At 37.1% G+C, this 22,737-nt stretch overlaps 2 protein-coding genes across 5 annotated transcripts in view; one reads left to right on the forward strand and one right to left on the reverse strand.

Annotated features, from left to right (window-relative positions):
* Positions 1–1,415: 1,415 nt before the first annotated feature.
* Positions 1,416–9,511, reverse strand: ubxn11 (UBX domain protein 11). 4 transcript variants are annotated; one of them, XM_081389173.1, is made up of 14 exons: positions 9,440–9,511; positions 7,819–7,923; positions 5,959–5,993; positions 5,591–5,707; positions 5,403–5,500; positions 5,147–5,201; positions 4,557–4,639; positions 4,103–4,393; positions 3,880–3,957; positions 3,042–3,192; positions 2,854–2,957; positions 2,706–2,770; positions 2,459–2,584; positions 1,416–1,729 (listed from the first exon to the last, which is right to left on the reverse strand). In XM_081389173.1, the coding sequence occupies exons 2-14, from the start codon at positions 7,893–7,895 to the stop codon at positions 1,576–1,578; spliced, it is 1,434 nt and encodes a 477-aa protein (XP_081245299.1). In that variant the 5' UTR covers positions 7,896–7,923; positions 9,440–9,511; the 3' UTR covers positions 1,416–1,575. The 4 variants fall into 4 exon arrangements, with proteins under 4 accessions (XP_081245299.1, XP_081245297.1, XP_081245300.1 ...); XM_081389171.1 differs by lacking the exon at positions 9,440–9,511 and adding an exon at positions 9,007–9,066; XM_081389174.1 differs by lacking the exon at positions 9,440–9,511 and adding an exon at positions 9,007–9,061 and having other exon boundaries at positions 5,436–5,500.
* Positions 9,109–22,737, forward strand: part of atp2c1 (ATPase secretory pathway Ca2+ transporting 1) — a 43,192-nt gene continuing 29,563 nt past the window's right edge. Inside the window, exons 1-2 of the mRNA XM_081389166.1 lie at positions 9,109–9,164; positions 21,545–21,649. Coding sequence (XP_081245292.1) covers positions 9,141–9,164; positions 21,545–21,649 — 129 coding nt within the window. The 5' untranslated portion in view covers positions 9,109–9,140. The remainder of the gene's footprint in view (positions 9,165–21,544; positions 21,650–22,737) is intronic.

Genomic DNA, 22,737 nt, shown 5'->3' on the forward strand with positions numbered 1-22,737 from the left:
AGAAACGACGTGAAGTTGATCGTTTAGTCACTGGCTTGATGCATCATTACTGATGCAGAAACTGTATTGAATGATTCTGAGAGAAAGATTATCTGTCTGAACTCTAACAATTACACATCAGAAATTCACATAACCCACTGGTTCTTCAGAGGCTCGGATGAAGGAACTAAAAAATATTTTTGTGTTCATTTGTACATCCAAACACTGAGCAACTGCCATGCTTTGCTCGTTTGCAAGCCATGATGTCTCTCGAGGAAAAAACAATCACACTCACGCAGCTCATTTTCTCATGGGCGGGCCAAATTCTTTTTGCGGGCAAAGAGAAAGGGGAGGTAACCTTTCCCCTTATGACGACATATGGGGAAGATTTCTAGAATCGCCCGTCTGAGCTTTCATTTTCTCAAAAATACCCAGGGCTTGGTTTACACACATCAAAACATCTAGCCACTGGGGGACCATAGGCAGGCTAGGGAAACTCATATTAAAGTTAAAAAACCTCATAAAGTGAAATTTTCATGCAATGGGACCTTTAACACCCGTGCCACCAGCCTCGCACCGTTCCTACAGCTCTCGGACCCACCCTGCTTGCCCATATTCTCTTTTGGTAATATAGAAATTCTTAGAACTTCTAATAGTTAATTATAATTTGGTAATATAGGAATGATAAAATTTCCATTTTCATTAAAACAGAAAAGTAGTAGTATTCTACAAAAAAACAGGAGTAGCTCAAACAGCCAAACCTGTTAATAGCTGGATGTTTCAGTGTAACTGACCTCACAAAGACAATTTATAAGTTAAAACAGTTCCCTGGAAATTTATACAAATAGTGCCATATGTTCAACAGTTGAAAGATTTACAATAACACGAGTTTAACAAACCATAAACCACTTCAACAGCGTCACATCCTGGTTCATTTACAGATAACAGAAAAATAAAGTTCTCCATTTTATCATAACTTAAAGAGATAGTTTACACAATTTTAATTAGCCCATGATTTACTTACCTCAAGTCATCCTAGGTGTGTATGACATTTTTCTTTCACACAATACAATCAGAGTTATATTAAAAAAATGTCCTGGCTCTTCCAAGCTTTATAATGGATAGATGCACTTCTATGGGCTTTCACTTCACTGCCATTATAAAGCTGGGAAGAGCCGGAATTTTATATATGTATATATATATATATATATATATATATATATATATATATATATATATATATATATATATATATATATATATATATATCTGATTGTATTCGTCTGAAAGAAGAATGTCATATACACCTAGGATGACTTGAAGATGATTAAATCATGGGCTAATTTTCATTTTTGGGTGAACTATCCCTTTAAACATTGTAATTTGAGTTGTTTTTTTATTTATAATTTAATCAAATTGATTGTTCAATTTTTTTTAATGTGTTTGGACATTTCATTATGGATTTATCAATTTCTAAAACATTCTTGTTGATGTATGATCAGTGAGTCATTTGGAGTCGGCAATGCTGTGAAAGTGTGCTAATGACGATGCGTGCTTGTTTTTTAACATCACGTGAGAATGGTTGTTCAGTTTTAGTTAAGCGTTGTTCTGTCTGTGAGATGCAGCTTGTGGACGCAGGAGCAGCGCTGCATTTGGAGTCAGACCACAGGACAGAAGCGTCTGGGTGTCATCACTGTAGCACCGCTGTGGAAATGCACTAATGATGTCGTATGGCGCAGCACCCGGTCCTCTGTCAAAACAGATTGGCTCAAATTATTGTCTGGAAAAGTATGAAAACTTCTGCAGTAATTCTGCTTATTATTATAGAATGCATACATACATTGTGGGTTTTTAATTATTTTATGCATTTTTTTGTTGTTACGTTTCAGTATTGAATGAATTACAAGTATTTCTTTCTGAATTTCTCCTGATCTACAAGATACAGTGCATTTTGGAAAGATTATACAGAATGCTGCCTTAAAGGGATAGTTCACCCAAAAATTTAAATTGTCATCATTTACTCACCCTCAAGGTGTTCCAAACCTGTATGAATTTCTTTCTTCTGCTGAACAAAAAATATATTTGTAAAGAATATGGGTTACCAAACAGTTAATGGGCCTCATTGACTTTCATAGTATGGAAAAAAAAAATACTATGGAAGTCTATGGAGTCCCGTCAACTGTTTGATTACCGACATTCTTCAAAATATCTTCTTTTGTGTTCAGGAAAAAAAAAAAATTCATACAGGTTTGCAACAACTTGAGGGTGAGTAAATGATGACAGATTTTTCATCTTTGGGTGAACTATCCCTTTAAAATTGGGCCTTAAAGTCAGCATGAAACGGAAGTCGTGATGGTCTTTTGTATTATGCCGCATATTCAAGTGAAATGGCTTCTCGAACAAGAAAAAATGTAGGGCAAGATAAGATTTTGTCTCAAGCATATTTCTGATCATTTAAAATGCTAGTAGTATCTCAAACCTTTCCATGTCCAGGTAATGACGGAGATCTCCAACAGTCTCAGTGAAGTACATTTTCATGATAAATGTCTCCATACCATCCTCAGACTTCACTCGCAGTGTGGTGACATCTTTTGCAGATATCTCACTGAATCACACCACGTGGATTGGAAAAGTGAATTATTCAAGTCAGCAACTCTAATAAACTTTTATGCTATATATCAAAGCTCTTCTGTTTGGTCATGACTTAAAGATAAGGTTTTTGATACCGTTCTCTCAAGGCGGATGTTTCCACAGTGGTTGCTGAATAACTCTTGGCACCATCAGGAAAGCCCTTAACAAAACAAAAATTCAGTTCAATGGGAAATGTGATTGAACGACCCTAAACAGAACAGACTGAAACATGACTATACTGACCTGTAGATGAGCCTTCACTGAGTCGCGTATACTAATCACTTTGCCTGCCTTCACTACAGTCTCTGGGAGCTTTCGCAGAAACTGTTCCATAGACAGTTTTTTGCCTAAATGCCACAGAAGATGGATTCAAATCCAAGATGTAAAGTACAATACAGTAGCAGTACATTGTCAAGTCAACAGGTTCAAACCTGGTATCTGACTCTGTTTTGGCACTGTGGAGAGGGTCTGCTCAGATCTGTCCACCAACTGCCTTCTTTCTCCATCTATAGTTTGTCCTCTTCCAGGAAACTCAGACCATGGTCGCCTAACTACAAACTCCTCGTCCCGTCTGTCATGAACCTGTTTGTGTGGTTCAAGAACATTATAACTAATAAACATAGAGTCCTTCCATTAATTTAAGTATATGGGATTTTACACATGCCAAGTAAAAAACTAATGTCTTCTCAACAGGTCACAAGGTTTGGTAAAAGGTATAATGCATGTCTACTGTACACTTGGATCATGTGACACTTAAAGGGATAGTTCACCCAAAAATTTAACTTTTGTCATCTACTCACCCATGTTGTTCCAAACCTGTACGAGTTTCTTTCTTCAGTTGAACACAAAAGATGATATTTTGAAGAATGTTGGTAGCCATTGACTTCCATGGTATTATTTCCTGATTATCAGCATTCTTCATTCTTTTGTGTTCAACAGAAGAAAGGAACTCATACAGGTTTGGAACAACATGAAGGTGAGTGATGAAGTTTTTGGGTGAACTATCCCTTTAAGACTGGCGTAATGATGCTGAAAATTCAGGTTTGTCATCACATTAATAAATAAAATTTTAAAATATCAAAATTCAAAAATCAAATTTTTTACTGTATTTTTGATTGAATAAAATAAATGCAGCCTTGGTGAGCATAATAGACTTTCAAAAACATTTAAAAATCTTACAGACCCAAAATATTAGTGTAGGGTTAGGGGTTTGGTATATCTTTAACCTTATATGAGCAATGGTAATTGTAGTAATGATACTAATCACACCTGTAACGGCACACCATTAGGAAACCTTTCCTTAAGCTCAGAAGGAAAAAACCCATCCATCAAGTCCTGCATGCATTCCTGCAACAACAAGGTAAATCTTACAAGGAACACTCAGTTTGATCATTCATCTAAAGTAAACCGAAGCTAGCTGTAGGAATTGTACAGTATTTCTGTAGTCAAATTTAGTGATGTACTGTAAGTCAAAGGAGGAAAACCACTGAACCTGCGTGGTTGGCTCTTGATAGGAGCGGAATGGACCACTGAACATGACAATGCCGTTTTTGTAGAGCCAAAGAGGTATGGAAGACTTCTGGGTGAGTTTGGCCCCACCGGGAATGGCGGTCACATGGGACTCCCCTTCCCCTGCCACAATGTTCAGATCTTGGATGTTCTGCATGACCAGGTCATAGTTCATTTTGAAACTCTTGCGTATGCAAGTTACTGCTGGAAGTTGGCTGTTAGCGTGCTCGTCATAACCTCCGATCCAGATCATTCCATAATCATTTAGAAACTTCTGTGTGGGCAGAAAAATGCCATTGTGTTGAGCTGCTAATAACTATTTTGTTGCAATTATACAGGAATAACCTGTGTAGTTTTCTGCCTACCATAACATACATTAGTAACAGGTTGAAGAAAACGGCATTATAAACCTCACAACAATCACACAAACTCCTCACCTCCATTTCCAACACTTGGTTTTGAAGCTTGAGGCACAGTTGAACCAATTCTTCATCTTGGTTCTCATTACTTGCAGATTTCTCTGAAGCCAAAGACAAACACATTTGTTTAGACAAGCTTTTATATGACTGGTTAAAATTATTAGCAAAACTAGTACTTAAATGTTAACCCCAAATCATCTATTCAGCCCTGTAATAATGTCCAGATGTTTGACATGTCTCATTTGATTCTTATAACAAAAATAGTAAAACAATGATGAGAATCATATATGAATACATATATATTTTTTAATTAAAATCAGAACAGATTACAATAAATACTTACATTTATTTTATATTATTAAAAACACCATAGAGTACAACAATAAATACTTGAAATTATAGAAATCGCAATTTTAAATAATATATGATTATATTTTTCTCATTACTGTAAGGTGAATTGGGGGATTTAAAAGATATTTAAATCTAGTAATAATGTATTTTCTTTATAGGTTCTTATTGTAATTTGATATTATTGATTTTTTTTTCTATCTTGCTAACTTAATCTTGCTGCAATTTTAACTCCTGTTTGTTTAACACATAATGATTACCTTTTGCCTTTTGCAAAAGATTCAGTTTCTCTTCCAGAACAGCTATTCGTCTTGCCTTGAGCAGGAAGTGTAAGAAAAAGGAAGTGCTGATACAACATGACACATGAAAAATGATATCACTTGTGCACACAGAGACATCTGACATAACACTGATAATTCTAAACACAAACTTGGACACTTAAAATGTACAGCAAAGCAGATTTAGGTGTTTATTCTGTAGGACAGTGAGACCGTAAGAATAAAGCAAGTGTCTTACTTTATGCTCTATATCCACAGCTTGAGTTTTCACCTTTCTCTCAAGCTGACTGATCTTCTGCATCATACTTGACATCAGTTCAAAATCACTCGGTGGAGCTGTGACATTTAGAGAAGATTTAAATGACACCATATTTAAAGTTGTGATGAAGACACATCTACTTTATTTGGTCGATTCAGACATGGTACCTTCTTTTGCCGCCTTCTTTTGCATGACGTTTGATCTTACAGTGGAAAGATTGTTTAGGATGTGTGGCACTGGCTGGTTTTGTGGGAAAATGTTTCGGAATACTTTAGCTTCGTAGTCTGAAACATAAAAATGTATACATGTAAGTGATTTTATATGATCAGATGGTTTATTTCTTGTATTGATGTATTGTGTTCTTTGCATTTAGTATATTTTTATTATATATGGACTGAAACCTGCCATTTGTATAATCTGTAAAGTATGGCATTGGAAAAGCAGTTCAAACTCTTGTGACTCTTGACATTTATCTTGCCATTTCATTTGCTTGTTAGGAGAGATGGGGAAACTGTAAAATGTCTATAAGTCTTACCAGTGTCTGACCTTTCTTTGTATGGCTTTCTTTCCCTAGATCACAAAAACAGATACGACATCTGATTATTTCAAAGATTGTCTGGGTCATTCTTGTAACGCAGAGCATAGTAACTTTAAAAAATGCAATATGATTGTGTTGACATTTAAGAACATCTTTCAATAAAAGGCTACAGCAGACTTTCAAAGAAAAGGAACCTAACATAATTGTCTAATCGAAGTTCATTTAAAATGGTTATATATATATATATATATATATATATATATATATATATATATATATATATGAGAGAGAGAGGGAGAGCTATATATATATATATATATATATATATATATATATATATATATATATATATGACAATATATGTGATAATCAGAGAAAAAGAATGTCTAGAACAGGGGTGGGCAAACTTTTTGGCTCAAGGGCCACACTGGGTTTTAAAAATTTGACAGAGGGCCGGCCCAGTAGCAGATTATGAAGCACAATCTCATGAAAGTGCGTATCTATACCACAAATTTTATTTCTTGTGCCATTTATATGCCAAAAAGGTTTTTTTTTTTTTCTGCGTGCATGCTACACACTGTAAACCCCTTGGTTAGGATTAGGGGTGTGGAGTGCGTGCCTATTACACGCCATAAAGTGCATATCATATGCACGCGAAAACATATTATGCACTACAAATACAATTCGTGGTATTCGCACTTTCATAAGATCGGGCTCAGCAAACAGACAACGTTGTGGCAATGTCTGTGCGAAATTCAACAACTGAGAGATGACATTCTGACAATACATTTTTTATGCTAGATATCCCCCATTTAGTATGTTATGTTTTGATGTTAATTTTTAAAGATGTTAGATAATTATAGCCTATACTTTTTAAATATTGTGTAGCTATCCTTATTATTATTTAATGGCCTAACAGTAAATTAGAAACAAAACATATGCAAGTGTACACTTAGAAGAGTAAAAATTACAGGTTACGTTAATTCAACTTTATTAAAACTGAATGGCAATTTGCACTTCCAAAAGTCATACATTTGTGGAAATAAACAAATATACAAATTTATTTTAAGAATAATAAAATTAAACATAAAAGGCAAAGGCAGATCAGAATATTTAATGAAAAAAAAAACGGGTTCTGTACATGGCAGACAGGGGAGCGTAGTCGAAAGCCGGACGATAAAGGTCGGTAAACGGAATCGTGCAGGATACACAAATCCAGAGGAGCAAAGAAACTAAATAGCAGACAAATCAAAGGAAAAACTAAGGTGTGCAAGCGGTTACCAAACATTTTTTTTCTCATTGAGTTTCCAAAAAAGGAAAAAACATTAACGTGCAACAAGTCTATGCGCTTAAGTTTCTGCAGAGACATTCTCTGGTTTCTGTCTGTTTGGTTTCCATGGTGACGCGTCATTGCTTGTTACGTGACACACACACCGCAGCCACAACAGCGCTGAATGAATGATGATCTGCTTTTATGTCATTTTTCCTTTTTTACATTTGTTAGCTATGGCATGAAATATCTGATATTCTGATTGTCAAATATATGCAACGCAATATATATATAACGCAAAGTATTGCAAGAAAAAAGGCAAAATTAATGCGATCTTAATACAATTTTTTTAAATACTCGACGGGCCGGATTAAACAGCCTAACGGGCCGCATGTGGCCCGCGGGCCGTAGTTTGCCCACCCCTGGTCTAGAATGTCATTTCTAGCGCTGTTGGATTTCCTAAAAAATAATTTAATGTTTTCTAGTGTCAGTGTTTACAGCTTTTTATAAAATATACACATTTATGATTTAGTATTTGTCAGTATTTAACATTCACTATAGGCCTAGTGCATTTTGTCATCACTTACCCATCATCATCATCTCTCTGTATCTCTGGTAGAGGAGCTCGCTTGCTCTTCCTCAGGGTGGACAGCGGTGAGCTCATGTTTCCAAAAACACGAGTTTATTCGGTTCTGAAGATAGAATACAGAAAAGAATCAACAAACAATGTAAAACACAACCCCTCCTAATTCCCAAGAACACGATATTTAGAAAAGCAACACCTTTAACCAATTTGTTTTTGTTTTTTAAGTTACACGCGAATTTCTGTGCTAAACTAAGTTTGTTTTCAGTGCTAGGAAGTTTGTTTGAACAGTTGTCGTTGGAAACGAGAAAGATTCACTTATTCAAATCTCCACTGTGTGGCGCTGCAGATCTGGTAGTTTACTTTAGTTTGAAGAAAATAAATATAGGAATGAACTCCATATATTTAAAAGTTTGAAACAAATAAACACAAATTAAATAAACAAAAACGTGCATTGCTGTTACTGTTACTATTAAAACTCGTTTTCGTTAATTGAAATAAAGCTGAAATAAGGTAATTAAAATAGCCTAATATTAGAGGAAAAACTAAAATTAGAAATTTAGTAAAATTAGAAAATTGGTAGTTGATTTGACAACTAACTGAAAAAATAATATAATATATAAGTTAAGTACTAAAATGACTAAAAATGTAAAAAATCATAAAATTGACAAAATATAAAATTCCTCGTCATATATGTATTATATATATTTTATATATATATTATATATATATATATATATATATATATATACATGTATACATGGGTTTTACATGTATATATATATATATATATACATATATATATATATATATATATATATATATATATATATATATATATATATATATATATATATATATATATATATACACATGTAAAACCGCTATTCACTTAAGGTAACCATAAACAGACAGATTGTTGTTATTATTATTGGACTTTATTTGATTTATGTTGGTTCAATTATTTGTTTTATTGTTTTTTCTGTTTAAATGAAAATAACTTAAAAAAAGAGACAATTAACGTTAGATTCAAAATTCAGAGACAATGAAGCTGTCACGTAGCCTACTTGTTATACTTAGTTATATTATTGGGAGAGGCCATTTACTCCTAGTGCAAATAGTCACCCTTTATACGATTATAATTTATTTCTAAGAACGCACCAATGCCACTATATAAACAACTTTCCTTTACTTGCGATCTATGCTTGCGATCAGCGAGTTGTTGACAGTTCCCAAGTCTCTTTCCGTCGCCCCGCCCCTTTTGCGTGCCCTGCGCGATTACGCCATCAGTGGCCGTCAGGCAGACTCAACGAAAGCACACGGAAGATGCAAAAGAAAAAGGACCCGCTGGTAAGTTTCAAGAAAAGACGTTTTTCCTTTTTCCGTGAGCCATTGCCGGCTTTATAGTGCTCTAAAATACCCACTGCGAGGCTCAGACAAAGCCTTGTTTGTTTAGACGTTACTCCACACTACGCTGTGTGTGAATGTATGCCATGAAACACAGCTAAAACATAATTAGAAGCCCGCTGGTGTGATTTAAACATTAGCAGAAAGCATGCTGTCGCCGCTCGCGCTCGGCGAGCAACCGTCATTCAAATTGACGGCTTCAACGGAAAGCAACGTACACAGGCTAGAATAGCGACGGGAGAAGGTTTAAGGTCAGCCGTCATGTGCTGGGCTGTCAGTGTCCTACCAAAATAACCAGTTAACGTTAACCGTCTCGCGTGACATGTATTAGTGTTATAAATGAAATCAGTAGGATGCTCTTAAGCGCATTTCCGGCTGAGGACGCTTGAAACTTTAGTTGAGAGTGAGAACAAGTGATACATCCAGCCAAAGAGTAGGAATTGAATTGGTTTATTTTGGTCGTATGTAATACATATATTTGTAGTAGAGCATTGAAAAAATATAGGTTTTAGCGGTTTTATCTGACATACAGTCGCGCGCACTTTATAGTTACATCCTGTCAAACGTGTCCTGATTTTTCAGCTGTTATCTAACGTTACAGCTATATCTGCACCTAAACAAACAGGGCAGGAACTATTGTATTATTTCGAGAAATAGGCCTCAGAGTAACCAAATAAGCATCACATGAGTAGTTAAACTGCACCCCAGCCAACCTGCTGTCGTTCTCTGGCTAATGCAGTGTTTAAAGTCCATTGCCACTGTGTGGTGTGTTTGACTAGAGGCTTTTACAAGCACCAATGACAAAAACTCCAGTTCATCGTGCTCTGGCAGAGGGAATGCAATGCATTCATGTAGGCTGTCTCTCAAAACTTAGTTAGATGCCTGCTAGACAGCATGTTTAGGCATTGTAGGCAAGTTCAAGATTCTTAAACACTTGATCAGATAAAATGACCGAAGTCATGGAGGTTTTTCTCGCAGTTATTGCGTGCTATAGGTGTCGTTGTAATTTGCAGACGTACATGTTGCAATAGTATGTCCATTATGATCTGTAGCATTGTTGCCACAGACTCGTCACGTTAGACTGTCAACATATTTCTGCGTTTTCTGATGTGCTTGCAAGTGTAACAGAAAACCAGTCGAGTGTCACGTGACTAGTAGGCAATAATAGAGCACAACAATAGGTTTCTGGAAGTGAAAACCCCTTTTCTTTATATCTATAGAGAGAGATTGGTTTTTAACAACAACATAAAATGAACACACCTTATGTGCAGATTGAGATTTGGACTTAACATTTAGGCCTGTGTAGATTCAATGTAATATTGGGATTTTTGTACTCAAATTGCATCAATTCTTTGTGTCTCAAAAATGCGAATTGAACAAAAGTGAAGTGAACCAGGTTCGTTTGAAGTTTATTCTCTCCGTTTCACACAAGTTTTAATAAGAAACCTGCAGTTATGTCGCTGGTTAATTGTGACAAATTGTATTATGCATGTGTTGCAGTGTGTATTGTATTGTTTTTGCTTTAAATTAGGTTTGTAATTTTGTGATTCATCTCAGAACTTTTTTTTTTAAGTCCCTGTGGAGACATTGAATAGGGCAAGTACTTACATAACCGTGGATTCTTAAAAGCGGGCGGTCAGTGTTGCGCTCTACACCCTGAAGTAATACACAATAGTTCTGTGCAATGCTGATCATTACAGTATGATGTGTTTGTGTATGATTGAGGAGGTGAGGGAGAGTTTAGTGGGTGTCTGACCGGTCACCTTTTGGATGATGATGAGTAAGGTATCTGTTTGCTCTTTCCATGTGTGTGTTATGGGATTTGCGTGTGTGAAGAAGACAGCCTCATTCCACTGGATTTCCCTCTCTGCCGCTGCCCTGTCCTCTGTTTCTCTCTGTTTTTCACAGCACTTGTGGACTGACATCTCTCTGCTATCTAATAGTTCCAGAGAGTCTCTGCCTGTAGGCACTGTCAGGACAGCCAGGAGGAAGATTATAAACTGCTTTCTGTCCCAGCAGCCCCTGCTCCATCTATATATAACTATGCAGTGCATTTAACTTGTGAAGCTCCCATTAGCTTTAGGAGACAGATTGAAGATTGAGAAAATTCTGGAAGTGTGAGGTGTTTTTTGTCGCTGTTTGTTTTATACCCTGAAGGCCCTTTCACACCGGATGCGTAACGAAAAAGCGAAATAGTTTGTGTGCGAATAGTTTGCGTCAAAACCATTCACATCAGCTGCGACGCGAATTTGCGACGTCTGTGACGTTCAGAGAGCTTCAACATTCCAAAACTTTCGCGCGAATCGCGCCAACAGCTGAGAAAACATGGACACTTCATCATCATCATCATCATCATCATCATCATCATCATCATCCAGTCATAGTCATAACATCCAGTGAAGACGAGCTTTTCATTTTCTTTAAAAGACAGAAAAGAAGGTTTTGGGTGCACCTAATCTTAAAGAACAGAAAGTCTGAAGGGGAGTATGCTAATGTGCACAGTTTTTTTTGCGTCTTCAACTAAACATAGTGGGTTTTGTAATGTCACTACACATTACATGTAACACACGAAGTAAGTAAGTTAAAATCATTCGACTAGAAACTGTAGATATCACACAAAGAATGTATAGTATACTAAAAGCAGCCCTAAATAGTCTCACTACATTTTGTTACAAGTTCAAAGTAAACACGGTCTCTGTCTCTATCTTTGACGATAATAGTGTTAGCTTTCTATCCCAAATGTAGTTTGGCCTGCTAGCCTGCACAGCACTATACGACGACTAAAACTATCACACAACATACTCACAGTCGTGATAACCGAGTTGGTTGGCAATGTTACGCCAGTCTTTCAAATCGTTGTCCTTGTAGTATATGATTGGCTGAAGCCGTTTCTGTCGCCGCAAAAGTAAAAAAAAAAATCGTCATCGAAGCGAAAAAAACAAGTCGTTTTTTCGCCGCAGCACATTTGCGTTCGGTGTGGAAGCACTCATTACACAAACAGCTGATCAAAAAATAAAACCATCGTGCGAATTATTCGTGTGTCAAAATCGCGTCCAGTGTGAAAGGGCCTTAAAGTGTAAATTGCAGGTTAAATTTTTCACGAAGGTAATGCAATGTGTTTATTAAACATAAAGATAAGAACCGCCCACCATTGTTTTTTATACCAAAATGCTATATATAATATGAAAAGTTGGCACTTTTAACAGTGGTTTTAACCGCTCCCGCTCCCTTCCACTAGATGGGGCGTGACGTCATAAGAGGAACTCACTAGTAGAGTTACCAGCATAGTCATAGCTATAGATGCCTTACATAAATACAGAAAAGTTGTTTGTATGTTTTATTTGATAAAAAAATTATGGATAAAATAACTCAACTGTAAACATACTCGTGTGTGCTGACTTCAAAGGGACCGTGATCCTGCCTGAAATGAGAATAAGCTATTCGCAAAACAAACGGGTTCAGGCACGTCAGATCAGCCGGTCGCAGGTTGAGCTGTTCCACTAAACAAAACGCGTTCACCTCACGGCAGCACACACTCTCCACTGCTGATAGCCCACACAAACACAGTGATGGGGACATCGATCTCTCTTTTTCTTTTCTGACAATAAACCTCGCTAATTAAATCGTGAGAAATAGCGTGGATTGAGGAAGTGTATTACATGACGTTTGAGGCGTCGATGAGACTAGCGGTGCCTGTGCAGTGTGTGCATCTCTACAGCTAAATAGTAAATAATTGTAAGTAATGTCTTCAGTCGTTGTCCCTCCTTGCTATTCTACATGACGGCAAACTTTTGAAAAGACTGGCTTGTTCCCTTATATTATCCGTGTTAAGTTTGCAGCAGGCTAGCCTAGACTAGCTCTAACGTAGCTAACTTTACTCGCCAACACATGGCCAACCCTCCACTCATTCTCCTCACACCAAGCATTAATAAATCTTTGAGTGCCATGGGTCCTGGCAATTTCCTCCCCTCTCTCACGTCTGACCGGTTAAAAAATCTAGGGCTGTGGTCCATAAAGAATTTGATGGTTTCCCACATCCTCAGTCGTTCTCCAAATAGCCATAATACAGTAGGAATCTAGCAGAGTATGGGTTGTGAGTTCCTCTTATGACGTCATCACCAGTTACTGAAAAAACACGCTACCTTTGAAGAAACCCCAATAAATGTTATTTTAACGCATTTTAAGACAGAAATAATTAAATATATACATATAGAGCACTTTAATCTACACATTAATTGGCTGTGGTGGTTAACCTGCAACTTACACTTTAAGGCCCCGATCACACCTTGCGCGTTTTTCAGGTTCTAAAACGCGAGGCACACAGCACTGTCAGTCGGCCCCAATCACACAGAACTGGCAGTGCGCTGCGTTTTTTATGTTGCTAATCAACCACAGAGTCAGCTGTCCTGTCAGTCTAATCGCGAGCGCTCTAAAAAAACGCAATGACGTCGGGCGCTTTTTCCGCTTGAAGTTGTGTTTTTTTTTTTCAACTGCAAAAATGTGAGGCGCACAGGCCGTGTGTCCTGTCCACCAAAGCGTTTTTTCACGCGGCCGGCATATTTTTTCAATTGTTTTCAATGGGAGCGCCGCGTTTTTAAAATGCCATGAGCGTAACGAGGTGCTGAGCGTTTTTTTCACGCTGAACTGCTGAGCGCTCTGCGTTTTTTACAGGTCGCCGAAAGTTGAAGAATTTTCAACTTTGGGTAAAACGCATAGACAGTAAAAGAAATGGACACAGCGACCCCATTGGATTCAACGGAGAAAAGTTAAGTCAATTAGAAGCACTCACTTCCTGATGGTCGAGCGTACTGCGCAGACTCAAACTGAGCTTGGCGATGTAGATGTGACGTGAGCAACCCGTCTGTCTTCTAGTAGCTGGCCAAGAGAAATCTGAATCATTCCCTTCCGAATCTTGCAGAGACGGAGAGTGTGATTAGGAGGTGTCCATGAGCTAGGAGCAGGAGAAACTTGCTAAGTATTCTGATTAATTATTTTGTCATTTTGCCTCCACGTCCTCCCGATTGCCCGCGAGCTTCTCCTCCTGTCCATACGGGAATTTCTCTACTGTGCGACAGAGAGTCGAGTGGTTATGATGCAATCGTTAGCCTATTTTTAGAAAAACTGCTTCTACGGGGCCATAACGTAAGATACAAGGTAATGGAGCCTTTTATACATTTTCGTGTTTCTTTAGAAATAAATAATTGACAAATGGAGTCTTTAAACGCCTCAGATGTAAAGTTATTCGCTGTCAAATTGAGGCCAAAATGAATGGGAGTCAATGGAATGCTTAACAGCAGGTGAGGGTCTGCTAATCAATGGCGGCGCCCGGGGAAGCTTCAGTGTTTTATGAAACACTGCCCCCCTGGTAAAACGCAGCGCTCATCACTGTCACTTTTTACCCAACTGTCCAATCACAGTGGAGGAGGGGCGGGACTAATACCACACCGACCAACCGCCACATTCTGCTTGTACAACGTCAACAGATGACTACAACAAGCGTAATAACGGGACAACATCATTTAAAACAAGAGCCAGAGAAAATACATTACATTGTATCGACATTTTAATATAGAATCATGAATGTATTTTCACAGGTGTGATCGGGGCCTAACCCAGTCTTGTTCAGAAATGCACAATTTTAAGGAAATGCAACAACAAATTCAGAACAAAAGTTTTTGTGAAATTAATTAGGAAGTAAGGCAGTTGGTAGCATGTGTTTCAGTATGACATTGTGATGCAATCCTGAAAGTTTTAGTTTGGTATTTTCACAAGTGGAATCAATCTTTCTATTTTCCCACCGCTGAGCAGCCAGTGCTGGGATATTTGGTCCCTTGTTTACCTTGGTTTTGGAGAAAAAAAGATTTTCTTTCTCTGTGGGAAGCTCTGTTCTTGTTTCAACAACACTCTTCTCAGAGAAGACTCTCAAAGATGACAATAGTGCTTTTTGTTTTTCACTGAACTGTATGATCTCTGAGCCTGGACTTATTCCATTGTAAATGATAATCTTTTATTTGTTCTTATGCTGGATTTGTATCCTAAATCCGCTTTGTAATTAAGGAATCAAGGTTTACTCCTTTTAATTTGGTCACTAACACACCGAATAGACATCATCTCATCTTATTAGTTGTGCTTAATAGGGCATTATAAGCACTGTTCATAACTTCATACTTATTAGTAGGGCTGTGGCAATAATATCATATCACATGTTTTTTTCTTATAATATTCCACCAATACTTAAAGATAGCTCACTCAAAATGTCATTCCAAACCTTTTACTTTTTCATCTTTGAAACACATAATAAAATATTTTTTGATGACAACTAAGTTCCATTATACGGATGAAAAATACTGAGACATTTCAAAAAATATCTTGGAATAATAAGGCCATATTTACACATAGCCGGGTATTTAGAGAAACAAATATTTCCCCCCTCTCCGTTTTCAATAATAACATTGTGCACACAATATCGTTCTCAAAAAACTATGCCAAACCTATGGGCGGCAGTGTAGGGAGAAAGATAAAGCCATGCAAGCCAATCAGAACTGTAAACATAGGGTGCTCACATGACGTTAAGCATTTTCTGGCGCATAATGTGACGTTTGAGAACCTAAAACCCCGTTTCTTGACACGGCAACACATAACCGGCGTTATCAGAAATCTCCACTTTGGCCGGAGTTTTTTAGAAATAATTGTTTTCTGTGATAAAAACAGGGTTTTCGTGTAAAGGAAAAGGTTCGAGAGGCCAAACCGCAGGGAAATATCTGCATCTTCCCTTCGTGTAAACGGGGCCCTAAGAAGAATAACTACTGTAACAAATTTAGCTGTTGCTCATTGTTAGATGATGTTAGTTAATGCAATAACTAAAGTTATTGTTACAGCAATAAGCAATAAAGTTACAGCACAGAAAATATCTAAGGTACAGTCTGTAGGTGTTCACGATGTTGGTACATTTTTTTTTATTATTTATTCATAGTATTGAAAACATTTTGAATGTTCTGTGTATCGCCCAACCCGACTTCTGTTCAGCTTTGTACATGGTAAGAGAGAAATTAATTGTGTTGTTGTTCTCTCTCTCTCTCTCTCTCTCTCTCTCTCTCTCTCTCTCTCTCTCTCTCTCTCTCTCTCTCTCTCTCTCTCTCTCTCGATCTCTATATCTTTCTCTCTCTCTCTCTCGCTCGCTCTCTTACTCTCTCTCTGTGTCTCTTACTCTAATAGATACGTGTACAACACTTTTTTCACAAACAGAAGGACTGAAATGCACTGAGAAACAATGCAGACTGACCTACAACACAACATAACATAACAACACAAAGCAAAGGAATAAAGGTCTCCCCTCCCCTTGAATTTTGACTATCAAATGTCCAAGAATTTCCATAGACTGGTGAAAATCAAAGAAATAGAGGTGTGGCTATTCAAAGACAATTTCGTGCGTATTTGTGTTCTGGTTTGTTTAGGAGCATTGTGTAAGGCTCAACTTGTCAGATGGAGGTTTGTTAAGGGCATGGCGGGGGCTTGGCGCTGGGGTGTTTTAGTGAACTGCATTTTTCCGTCGTCTTTTTGTGTACTAAGCATTTCTTAACAGATTCTTTTCATACCACATACGTAAGCTCCTACCCTAGAACAGTTGGAAAAGGTGAAGAGAGGTTGATGGGAGAGGGTGCAGTTTCAACTCCGTGGAGGCTCTGCTAGAGTGAATGTGACCTTGTGCCTCTCAGCGGCCTGCAGACGATCAGTCTCGATCATCTAATGGAGAACCCTGAGAGAGCAGTTTGTTCTGTGTCTGTATGGCCTTGAACCTGCGCTTGGCCCAATTCTGTCAGAGGGAGAACCAGGCACAGTTTGTAATTGAGACCCAGATCGGGGGCCCGGGAGATGCACAAACAATTAAAGCTTGATTTATTTATTTATTTATTTATTTTAGATGTGTGTCGCCAGCTAAGTGAGAAGATAAATGGTTGATCTTGCTTTCGATATCACAATTGTTAGTAACTTATTTAGAGTTTTACTATTAAAACATGATGTAAATGTAGAGGAAATGTAGTTTTTTTTTTTTTGAGCTTCTGTTTCCATTCAAAGAAAGTGGATGGACAAAATGGACCAGAAAAGTAGTCCATATACAACAACTGCATGAGTATTTCTAGTCCTCTGAAACTACACATTTGCTGTGCGCAAAGAACCATCTATTTTGCATTTGTTTTCAAACTCACCTGCATTACAAATTACAAAAGATGCAAGAATCAATGGTGTTTAATGACGTCAAACCTGGCATGATGCTTCTTAATTGTCTTTTTTTATTATTGAACTAGGGCTGGGAAAAAAATCGATTTGATTTAAAAATCGAGTTGGTAGGTCAAATCGATTCATATTTTCAAAAAATCGATTTTTTAGATTTTTTTTCCTCCCCCTCTTCAGTATAGCGTACAATACATACATTTTGCATTCCCAAATCTTCATTCAGAGTTTCCGTAGCACGCTCCCTGCGGCGCAGCCCTCGATGCTTCACGACTAGCATGTTTAATTTTTTAACGGTCCTCCACGACGACGACGGCGCGCGAGTGAGTGAGTGAGTGAGGGAGAGTGTGTGTTCGCGAGTGAGTGTGTGTGACTGTGTGTGTGTGTGTGTGTGTGCGCGCGAGAGTGAGTGAGTGAGTGTGTGTGCGTGTGTGTGTGTGTGTGTGAGTGAGTGAGAGTGAGAGAGATAGTGCGTGTATGTGTGCGAGTGTGTGGATGTGTGTGTGTGTGTGTAGGCTATATGAGTGAGCTTGTGTATGTGCGAGTGAATGAGTGTGTGTGAGACAGCTCGCGATGACTGGTCGGAAAACAACGTGTAGTCTGACATGTTTCTTGTCCACGACGTGACAAGATTTTTAGGAGTCAAAATCGTGTAATCTGACAGTGACTATTGTAACAGACAAAAAAAAAAATCGATTCGAATCGTAAATCGAGTTTTTTATTAAAAAATCGCAGATTTTTTTTAGAGGGAAAAATCGCCCAGCTCTATATTGAACACAAGCGTGAATATAATTTAAGAACTCTACCATAGCTCATCAGTTAATTAATAATCTAGTTTTCATTTTTTGAAAGAAATTAATACTTATATTCAGCAAGGGACACATTAAATTGATCAAAATTGACAAACTGATATTTCAGAGGTGTATAATAATGTCAAATAAATGTTGTTCTTTTTATGTATTAACCACAAAAATATTAAGCCACACAACTGTTTCACAGAAATGTTTCTTGAACAGTAAATCAACATTTTAGAATGATTTCTGTGACACTGAAGACTGGAGTAATGATGCTGAAAATTCAGCTGTGCCATCACAAGAATAAATTACACTTTAAAATATATTTAAGAAGCAAACAGTTTTTTTAAATTGGGATAATATTTCGCAATATAAGTTTTTAAATTTTTTTTTAATCAAATAAATGCAGCCTCGGTGAGCATAAGAGACTTATTAAAAAAAAAAAAAAAAATCGTACCGACCCTAAACTTTTTTTCACATTATTTTTTGGGGACTGGTTAGACAAATAAACACTGATACCTATTTTTTTAACATGTAAAATATATTTACATTGTGCATAAACTTTATTTTGGAATAAATAAATCAAACTGCTATGCATTTTATACCGTTATTTGCATGGTACAAAAATGTACCACGGTACAGTACCATCTAGAGCTGTCACTAAGGATTATTTAGGCTAAGTAATCAAGTAATCGGTCAGTTATTTTGATGAATAATCGGTTTAATAAAAAGTTTCAAATAAAGTTTCAAAAGCAAGTAATCATATGGGTTTATTGGCCAACACTCTTAAAATCCACAATGTAATATGTAATATAAACAGTCAACTTATGTACATTACGTATTATAACAAATACCTACAGAGGGTGCCAACGGCCTGGTGATTGTTGTTTTTACACATTCAGCATGATCAAATCGTTGTTTAATATTGGGCAACAATCATTTAATTCAAATGTCCACTTAATCTTTAATATTTGGCCACTTTACGATGCTGCAGCCACTGTAATTTCTTGAACAAGAACATGTGGACATCAAAACATGCAATATAGCATATTTAGAAACATTGATGTATTCTCCTGTGTTGGCTTAGGTGTATAAATGATTTATGTTACAAATCCAGTGAAATGGCACACGTTGCATTCCCAGATGAACGTTATAAGCAACACTAACTTGCAGCATATGCAGAAATGGAGTACCGCACTTCACCCAGAAACCCGCTGCGCATAGATTTATTTAACTGAATAACTTGGGATTTCACAATAGCACTATGCTATGTTATGATTTTAAATGGTTTTAATATATCATGCAGCCTAATAATGCGGTTCATGGATTCTCATCTGTGGAATGCACCATTTGTGGTATTTTGCTTTTAAAAACTTTTAAAAATGTAGTACTTGAATTAAATCGAGGAATCATGACATCCCTAGGACCATCATTTTGCAAATTGACCCGGATAGCTCAGATAGCATTTATTCATTAGTTTAAAGAGTCTGTTCAGAGAGAGGTGAGAACAAGGGATTGGTTCATCCAGGTTTAAGCTCTTGCCACTCTTGATTATGGGAATCCGCTCAGGCTCAGACTCACTAGATCTTCAGTAAGATACGTTTAGCTTTACGCTGGAACTGCTGAGTGAAAGTGCAGGAAGAATGATGTGTAACACTTCAAGATGCTAAGCTGATGTATAAGTCGCTGTACGATTCATGCTGGATTTGATGCTTAACATGATACGGACTGTAAAAGGTAGCCCTGATTTTCTATTTCTTTCAAGATATCTTCTCCGTCGCCTTCTCTTTGTTGTCATTTAGAAGGGCATCACTCTGAATGATACCTGCCAATGACATTTACATTTATTCATTTAGCGGATGCTTTTATCCAAACGCGACTTACAAGGACATCCTTCCTGAGGGGAGCTCTCTTAAAAGGACATTCTCAGAGTGTTTAGAATGGGCTCTGAGCAAATTGTCTGTCTGGTCTCTTTTGCAGCCGTGTCCTGAAATCTAGTCACAGCAAGATTTTGTTTCGATTTGCATGTTGTGCCTAAAAATGTAAACACCCATCTGGGTTGTTTTGTTCTTTCCACTGTAACCTAGTTTGTTTAAAACATAGCACTCTAATATAAACTCTTTGAACATTTAACCTTGGGTAGTTCCGAATGACCCAAGAATATATCTACATTTCATTAACTTTACTTCTGTTCATCTACCTATCACAAGTTATAGCAAGCGTAAATAATTGGTCAAAGGGAAGCTGAAACTTCCTGAACTTAGAAAAAAACAAACTGGCAGAGAATGTAGTTTGACCCTGGCCACTACTAAAATTACAATTGCTCATACTTGACAAGTCAAAGAGTGTTGTCTTTCAAGCAATCCACAAATGCTATAGATTTATATTACCGTTCAAATTTTGGGGTTGGTAAGATGTCTTTGTTTTTTAAAGTAGTCTCTTCTGCTCACCAAGGGTGCATATATTTGAATATTTAAAAGTATAATATAATATAAAAATTACAAACATACTGATCCCAATCTTCTAAACTAATATTGAACGAGGAATGATGGTGCTGACTTAATTAAGTAACCAGCCAGAACACTTTAGCGACCAAGTTTTGCATAGGCAAGTGTTGCTCGTGTTTTCATCAGAATATTTGAAAATCTATTATATTTATCCTGTCTGCTTGTTGTTTACTGATACTGAATCACCCTTTGTATGTTTGTTTGTGAGTTTGAGTGGCAGATGGTGTTGAAAAAAAGATTCTGGTTAGTTGACCAGATCAATATGCAGCAAAGCAAATAGGATAGGATGTTGCAAGGATGTTCATAATGCTCTTTGTGAGGCTGAACCTGATGTTCATGGCTATCTAGATTTTAATGTCATTCTCTTCCCTAATGCGCTCCAGTCCATCTGTTGGGCTCCATTATTGCTGTCGGACGATCTTTCTCCAGTCAGACTGAGGCACAGCTGTGGCTTGCTTTAATGGTGCTTTTTGTAGCTGAAAGCCTATGCAATTTGAGAAAGATTCAGATGATTTTTACTTCCGTCCTATGCCTGGTTGGTCTGGTCAAAATAGTCCATGTGTTTTGCCTAGATTTTTTTTTATGGTTTCCATGTGCAGCACTGAAGGGGTCAAAGTGTCTGGTCCTGTAATCCTTTTGTACATTGCACTCACATTTTTTTGAGGAGAGATTAGTTATGATGACATTTTTTCTTTGAGGGTTATCAGTTGTTAACATGTTAACATCCTCCTCTGTTGATGTTGTGTTTTAATCTGTTTAAATTAATTTATTTTTGTTTTGCTTTTTTCAGCTTGCCGAGTATCAACCCCACTGTGAAAATGAGACCATGGTTCCAGTACTGACTTCAAAAAAAGCCAGTGAACTACCTGTGAACGAGGCTGCCTGTACACTGCAGGTATATTCATGTCACACATTATTTGGTCTTTTCTTAAAAAGGGACTAAATGTATTAAACTGTTCATTTGTTTTTAATTATTTGCAATTAGATATTTCATTTTTTGACAGCTCTAATAGCTGCACAAGTTAACAAAAAGCAACTCCCTGCAATTATGCTATTCATTCAACATTATTTAAAGGTCCCGTATTATGCCCCTTTTCACAAGATGTAAAATAAGTCTCTGATGTCCCCAGAGTGTGTATGTGAAGTTTCAGCTCAAAATACCCAACAGATCATTTTTTACAGCATTTTTAAATTGTCATTTTTTGGGGCTCAGAAAAACGCGCTGTTTTAGTGTGTGCCCTTTAAATGCAAATAAGCTGCTGCTGGACGGCACAGGGGGCGGAGCTTCATGAGCTCGCGCACAGTCTCTCAGGACAATTTCATCTCATGGAATGATGATAATATCAGAAACTCTCAGTAACGGTATTCATTTCGAGTCGGACAATAATGCCTACAGAGTCAGAGTGCTGTATAGAGATGAAACGGGTATAGTTTAGTAGTTTAATTACGGTTATTATAACGTATTTGTCATCTGCTTGTATGTATCCATTATTTATTAATAGCCTACAAGTCTGCTGTCTGAATGATGATCAAACATACTGATGAGTTTAATAAAGTTTATTGTACATCACACAAAAGATGAAGCGTCAGTTTTACTTCAGAAAATCAACGTAAGAGCTGAGTAAACACAGTAAGTTATTAGAAGTGCGCAAGTACATAAACAAATTTCGGTAGAGTTGAGGGAGCATTCCTGTGGGCGGAGGTTAGTCAAAAAACTGTTTTAATGACGTCATTAAAGAAGGAAGTAGAGGGATGTAGTCCAAACGGGCCGTTCAATGTAGTCGACTTATGTTAAATAAAATATCTCGCTTGGCATTGAACTTTGAGCTTTATCATTTTACAGATATTATTTATACTCTAACAACAACATTACACACTAACTAAAGTTTGAAACATGGGATCACGAAGAACGGGACCTTTAATTATATAATTATCAGAGAAAATGTAATTGTGCTACAGAATTGTTGAATGAATTCTTTGTTT

This window comes from Scardinius erythrophthalmus, assembly GCF_964197995.2.
Source record: "Scardinius erythrophthalmus genome assembly, chromosome: 16".
Taxonomy (NCBI): domain Eukaryota; kingdom Metazoa; phylum Chordata; class Actinopteri; order Cypriniformes; family Leuciscidae; genus Scardinius; species Scardinius erythrophthalmus.